The sequence below is a fragment of the Dinoponera quadriceps genome, unplaced genomic scaffold (assembly GCF_001313825.1).
Source record: "Dinoponera quadriceps isolate SergipeBrazil2010 unplaced genomic scaffold, ASM131382v1 scaffold1685, whole genome shotgun sequence".
Classification (NCBI taxonomy): domain Eukaryota; kingdom Metazoa; phylum Arthropoda; class Insecta; order Hymenoptera; family Formicidae; genus Dinoponera; species Dinoponera quadriceps.
The window spans coordinates 6,706-13,927 of NW_014555748.1; the positions used below are offsets into that span (position 1 = coordinate 6,706).

The 7,222-nt window shown below is 40.3% G+C and overlaps 1 protein-coding gene across 1 annotated transcript; it reads left to right on the forward strand.

The window, feature by feature from the left end:
* Positions 1 to 8: 8 nt before the first annotated feature.
* LOC106745314 lies at positions 9 to 486 on the forward strand. Its single transcript, XM_014620815.1, has one exon. The coding sequence runs from the start codon at positions 70 to 72 to the stop codon at positions 370 to 372; it is 303 nt and encodes a 100-aa protein (XP_014476301.1). The 5' UTR covers positions 9 to 69; the 3' UTR covers positions 373 to 486.
* Positions 487 to 7,222: the final 6,736 nt, after the last annotated feature.

Consider the following 7,222-nt stretch of genomic DNA (forward strand, 5'->3'; position numbering starts at 1 on the left):
TGATGACCTACTCACTCGTTGCATAGGCGGCTTCACTCAAAACAGTAATGAGAGTTTCAACGCTACAGTATGCTTGATGGCCCCGAAAGTGGCAAAAATGTACTTGACACAGCTGTATATATTGCTGCAGGTACTTATAATGATGGCCTCACAAGTGCCATGAGAGTCATGCAGAACATAGGCATCAAAATTGGGCCGAACTGCTACAATTACTGTCAAGAGACTGATCAAAACCGCATTAAATTATCCGATCGTTCGCTCTCAGATGCTGCAAGAAGGTCTCGAATCGAACAGAAGGCATCCAGAAAGGAAGAAGATGAGTTTTACGTGTCCATGGAAGGTGAAATGTACGGCGCAGGTATCGCAGACTGAAGGTATAACAAAATTTTCAGCACGTAAAACTTTAAACGCGTTTTTCTCGAAACTGCATTTTTCAAATCGGGCGACGATGGTACTCGGAGACTATCGCACGTATCCACTTGAAATTTTAACTGTAGCTTCACAGTAANTGCTCTCAGATGCTGCAAGAAGGTCTTGAACCGAACAGAAGGCATCCAGAAAGGAAGAAGATGAGTTTTACGTGTCCATGGAAGGTGAAATGTACGGCGCAGGTATCGCAGACTGAAGGTATAACAAAATTTTCAGCACGTAAAACTTTAAACGCGTTTTTCTCGAAACTGCATTTTTCAAATCGGGCGACGATGGTACTCGGAGACTATCGCACGTATCCACTTGAAATTTTAACTGTAGCTTCACAGTAACATTATCTAGTAAACTACGTACGATTTTTTTGTTATCATTGCAACTTTTTTTTTTATAAACAATTTACTGCTCATTTTTTCGGTCAAAAATTGAACCTTTTTTTTATAAGTCCGCCATTTTGCGAAAAATTGATGTAAAGCTAAAAACATACGTACTTTACTAGCAAGTCTTATGTAGGTTAAATCCCGTTTTTCATTTTGTTTCAGATAGCACGAGTTCCTATAATCACCGTCGCCCGTAGAGGCCCTCTTGAAAAAGGTGATTCCGAAGATTGGCCCAGTAGCCGCCATTTTGTATCAAAATGTCAATATAAAAATTTTTTTATACACTCAAATACATGTTTAATAAAGCCTAAAAGAGAGAAATTCGGTTCCTTTTTCCTTACTCCCAGAATAAATTGTCAAAGTTAGGCCTTTTTTGAGGGCTCTAGACTGGCCTAACCCCTTAAACATAACAGATGAACCAATGCGCGCAATGCGGTAGGTGGAACATATAGAAAGAAATCTTCCACCGTGCGCGCGATCGTAACATTTGCGAATCGCGGCTCGCCGCGGGATCTGTGTTTCTTCGCGTTGCTATGTCTCGTAGCTTTAAGCGGAAGAAATGGAATTTCCTATGTTCTCTTATGGCTTCCTTTCGGCATCTTATTCACTCCGCGCTTGCTGCTCTCGCTTCTTCTCTCCTGTTGTTCTGAAAATGGGAAAAACAACTGCATTACTTGAATAGGTAAATCATAACACAGGCCGACAAAATTTGGCAAAAACATTTTACCAGAAATCGGAGTATACTATCCCGAAGGTTTTTAACACGCTGAATTCAAATCTGGCCTCAGAAATGCTCGTTTGGCTCAGGTTTCCGAAATATTATAACCTAAAAGTGCAAAAAACGCGATTTTAGCCTATATTTGAGGTCATGCAGCGTGGAGAAAACTTTCTTTTTCAAAAAACTGTTCAAAGTATCTCAAAGTATAGGTCTCAATCTTTCAAATGCCGTTGCCGTAAATTCATGAATTTAAATTCATGCAATTTGAAATTTTTAAAACAGCATATATCGCTGACAAAAACAGATATTTGAGCAAACTCAACGGCATTTGAAAGATTGAGACCTATACTTTGAGATACTTTGAACAGTTTTTTGAAAAAGAAAGTTTTCTCCATGCTGCATGACCTCAAATATAGGCTAAAATCGCGTTTTTTGCACTTTTAGGTTATAATATTTCGGAAACCTGAGCCAAACGAGCATTTCTGAGGCCAGATTTGAATTCAGCGAGTCAAAAACCTTCGGGATAGTATATTCCGGTTTCCGGTAAAATGTTTCGTCGGCCTGTGTAATTGAACCTGAAATTCTTTTCGAATTTAGTTATTTATCGATAATTATATCGCCCTTTAAGTCGTTTTTTTTCTCTATTATGGAGCCTTCTCTCGGAGTACCATTGATCTCACTTTCTGATGATACGATCGCGTCCTTCCTCACTAGCAAACTTCCTAGCGCCTTTCCTGTTAACAACTTAGATAGTTCATTTGCCCCTGTGATGCACCTTCGAACCAAATTCCGTAACAGGTCTCCATTTTTCTTGTCCCCATTGATTCATGATCCACGGACCCTGTCACTGAAATTCGCGAATTATCAAAACGAACCGCTTTTCTCGAAGTCTTAATTGGTGACCTGACCACACATTTGCGTGCATAACCTTTTACCTCCACTCTTTTTGTTCGAATTCCCAAGAACATTCCCTGATACATCAGAGAAGAAATTCCGAACAATTTCCGAACAACTTCTAAACAAATTTCTAATCGCGTTAACCCTTGTTCTCCGCAAATCACATTTCTTAAATCTTTCATCCGGGACACTCTCGAACTCGTACCGAGTTTCGATGGACATAATATACCAGTACAGTTTGCGCGGGCTTGCAAAAGAGACAAGAAATTAGCTCTGCTTATCGAAAAAAATTACCTTTGTTCGCCTACTGCGCAATAAATTGACCGATGATGCGTACCTTGCCGTTGAGAATGAAACTCACGATACAGTCGATAAACTCTTAGAATCACTCAAACATATATTCAGCCCTGTGAGTATTTCTAATTATTACCGTGGCCAACTTAGCGTAAATTACAAAAAGTTAAACGAACATATTTTGGACTACTTAGGCCGTGTTAAAAATTTAAGGAACGCTTTAATCGAAGGGGATTAAAATGTTTATGGACGTGAGTTGACAAGGGTAGAAATCTGCCAAATTGATAGTGATACCTTAGAATCATTTTTTTGAAGGCCTTCCGCCAGAATATTGCGGAGAAATCCGACACAAAATATAACGGTTCGTCATTCTATTAACAAAAATAATGTGCAGATTGATTTCTGTCCCAAATACATTCACTGGCGCAACAATGTTTTTCCATTCAAATCTCACTAAAGTATTGTCGTGTCGGTTCGATCGAACTCCGGGTTTGTACCAGGTGTATGAAACCGGAATTTTTTTGTAAAAATTACACGTCTGTTGTTTGAAAATGAAAAAAATTATTTTATTCAAAATAATGTCCATAGCTATTTATACATTTTTCCCACCTCTCCGGCAGTTTATGAATGCCACGCCAAAAAAACATTTTTTCTTTTGAAGCGAACCAGCTATCGAGCCATTTTCGTACATTTTCATACGAATTGAAGCGTTGTTCAGCGAGAGCGTGTCCCATTGATGCGAATAGATGATAATCGGACGGAGCCAAGTCTGGAGAATAGGCCGCATGCGTTAGTATTTCCCAACTGAACGCCTCGATCGTTTCCCTGACCCGTTTTGCTGTGTGTGACGGGGCATTATCATGGAGCAAAATGACTTTGTGTTACCTTTTTCCATATTCCGGTCGTTTTTCACGCGATTTAAATCAATCATTTGCTGTTGGTAACGATCAGTGTTAACGGTTTCACCAGGTTTTAGCAGCTCATAATAGATTACACCCTTCTGATCCCACCAAACACAGAGCATTGCCTTCTTTCCAAAGCGATTGCAGTGGATGTCGATGGTTCGCCTGGATTCACCCATGATTTCTGACGCTTAGGATTCTCAAAATATATCCATTTTTCATCACCTGTCATGATACGATGGACTTTCTTTTGTATCTGCCGAGCAGCATTTCACAAGTGGTTTTTCGATTTTCTTGCTGTCTTTCATTCAGTTCATGCGGAACCCATTTTCCCACTTTCTGAATCTTTCCCATGGCTTTCAAACGAATTGAGACAGCTTTCTGCGTCACATTCAATTCATCCGCGAGTTCTTGTTGAGTTTGAGTATCATCTTCATCCAATAAAGCTTGCAATTCGTTGTCTGCAAACTTTTTCGCTGGTTTCCCACGCTCTTCGTTTCTCACGTCAAAACCACCACTTTTGAATTTTTTCAACCACTCGAAACACTGTGTTTTACCAAGAGCATGTTCACCGTAAGCTTCGACAAGCATTCGATGCGCAGCAGTTTTCTTCAAATGATAACAAAAAACCAATGCTGTCCGCAAATCGTAGTTCGTAGGCACAAAACTCGACATGTTTAAGGTTATAGAAAAATATACCGATGTATGGAATTTGGGTTGTTGTGTGTTGAAAATCTTCGTCAGCTGTTAGAGAAAGAGATGATGACGCTGCAGAAGCGGTCTTACGGTCCCTAAACTGATGGCTAGCACCATCTATAGGGAAATTCCGGTTTCATACTTTTACACCTGGTAATTCGCGTAGCAAATCCTGAAATAAAAATCGGTTTCTTTCCGTAACTATTCCATGGATAGAATTCATTCATAGGGGATCCTCTCGTTACATTTATAAACGGTAGGCATTCATGCGTGCTATCAACGCCACCAGCAGGAATTGTTAATCCCTATCGTGGAATTGTAAGAACCCTCCTTGACCTCTCCTCATCCATTAAGTCGCATATTAGTTCTCCCGAAAAAACTAGTTCCTCTCGAGTGCCAAATAATAATATTGTTGTAATAAATACCGCGATTCCTTTTGTTCAATCGAAAGTCGCCAAATCTTCATAAATCGCCGGCACAGATATAGTTCCTTTTGACGTTAATGATGACGTTTTTATGGATCTTGAGTCTCTTTTCTCATTCCTCGAGATTTCATCTAAATCGTGCATTCCAAATGCAGAGGAATCGCAACTGTGCTCTACGAACTCTTCTAACAAGTTCATATAGTCTTCCAGAACTTTTGAATAAAATTTTTCATGTCGAATCAGAATCTTTGGATCATTAGGCGAGTCACACACAGCGATCGCCGAGTGTCGTAATGGCAACTCGCAATCTCAACAAAAGCATTCGATACTGAGGTTGTCTCTCTCTAATAATACTAACTCTGCCTCCTCACTCTCTAATTCCAATTCTAATTCAAACTCTCTTAATCGACAAGAGGCATTGCTTCCTCACTTCTCTCGTAGAACCTTCAACTTCGACCTCCCCAAAATTTTTGTTATATCAAATTATCTATGCAATGATTTGGCCAATTCCTCACCTCTCCACTTTAATATTGATAAACAACATAAAACAAAGCCACCCCTGAAGCTTGAAGAAAAGCCCTTTAGCCTTAACATCCTCTTTGAACGATTACGAAATAAGAACAGAGCATATTCTGAAATTAATTCGATTTGATCACTTAAATATTGAAGAATTCGATCACGTTCGCTCTCCTGTTAATTCTCACTCTAACTGTTTCCACTTACCCGGAGAACCTCTAGGTAAAACCGATGCTGCGTTCCATCAAATCTTCACTTTTGATGAAATGCTAGTCCATATTAAATTTTTTATAGATTTTTAATTTTAAATTATTATAGATTTCCTTTTCTTCTTCTTTTTCTTCTTAATTTAAGGAGATTCCCTGTTTAATCCAACCTTACTGCCCATAATCTTCCTTTGATGATGACTTCCAACATTGCATCCATCGTTTCGGTGGTCGTCCCGGTGGCCTCCTACTCCATGGCATCTCGTTTTTAGCTATTCATGCCAGTCTTTGTAGATCCATGCGCTCCACGTGCGCGTTCCATTCTCGCCGCCTCATCCTCATCCAGAATACCACATCTTGCACTTTGCATTTCTCGAATTTTCGCTTCCCTCGCTCTGTTTTTCAGGGTAACTTCCATTATGTGTCTCAACGTCTTCATTTCGGGTTCCTTCAGACTTTTTCTATTTGTTTGGTTTTCAAGTTCTCCGCCTTCGTTTCTGTTGCGTACTTTAACATTGATCGCAAACTTGTTTTATGTCCTTATTTTATTTTCTATCGATGTGAACTTATTATATCTATATTATGTCTCTTAGGTAGCTTGATATTAGTGAGGCTCTGTTGGCTTGTGATCTTACCTCTTTGATTATGTCCCTGGAACTGAAAGTGTCAATGCCCAGGTATATAGAGGAGAATACCTGCTTTATCAGTTGGTCATGGATTGCCAGTTTGCATCGTATCGGTTCTTTTGAGATCACCATTGATTTTGTTTTGGGTATTGAAATTTTCATGTTGTATTTCTCGTCTTCCTGGTGCAGTTTGTAGAGTAGCTGTTGTAAGTTATCTTCGCTTTCTGCCATCACTACCGCGTCATCCGCGCAGCACACTATTTTTATCTCCGTATTTCCCAGCTTGTATCTCTCGATATCCTTCTAAGCGTTTTTATTAGTTTGCCCATTGTCAAGTTGAACAAAACTAGGCTTAGGCTATCGCCTTGGTGAATCCCCGATGTCAGGATCTCCTCGTGACCCCACAGTCGGTTCTGATTTTCGTGGTGTTCTCGGTGTTCATCTCTTGGATTGGTTTTATTACCTTTATGTCTACTCGGTGCTCGTGCAGAGCGTTCAGTACATCTTTTAATTATATTCTGTCGGACGCCTGTGTTAGGTCGACAAAGCATAGGTAGGCCGGCTTGTTAAATTCGATAGCTTTCTCAATGATTTGTCGGAGTATGAATATTGCGTCCGTGGTCGATCTATTGTTTCTAAAGCCCGGTTTTTCCTCGGATATGGAGATGTGGTTGTTATTGTATGGGATCTTTTATTATGATTTTGGTCATGAGCTTTAGCATAGTGCTTAGTAATATTATTCTCCTATAGTTTTGAGGTTCTTTCTTATCACTTTTTTTTTAATATAGGGATGGTGATGCTGGATTTCCAAGCCTTTGGTATTCTTCCTGTATCATAAATTTTCTTTAGTAACGTTTTTATTTGTTGGAATAGGGGTTCCTTCCTGGACCCTCAGCGTCGCCAAGGTCACATGGATGTTAGAGGAGGCGCTGATGGTCATCGCACTGGGAAAGGCGAAGGCCTCGCGCAGTCCGAGAATAGGTTTGGCGCTCTCATTGGGCCGGGATAAGGCGAAGGCCAAAAAGGAGGTGGTTGAAGGCCGAGTGCAGAAGGTGAGGACAACCAACGCCGCCCTCACCGAAGAACGAGACAGGCTCCGGGAGGAGCTTAAGGAATTTGATTCCCTTGGGGGGGGG

What these genes read in the sequence shown, in the direction of transcription:
- LOC106745314 (XM_014620815.1), top strand. Translation starts at nt 70, where the DNA reads ATGCTTGATGGCCCCGAAAGTGGCAAAAATGTACTTGACACAGCTGTA.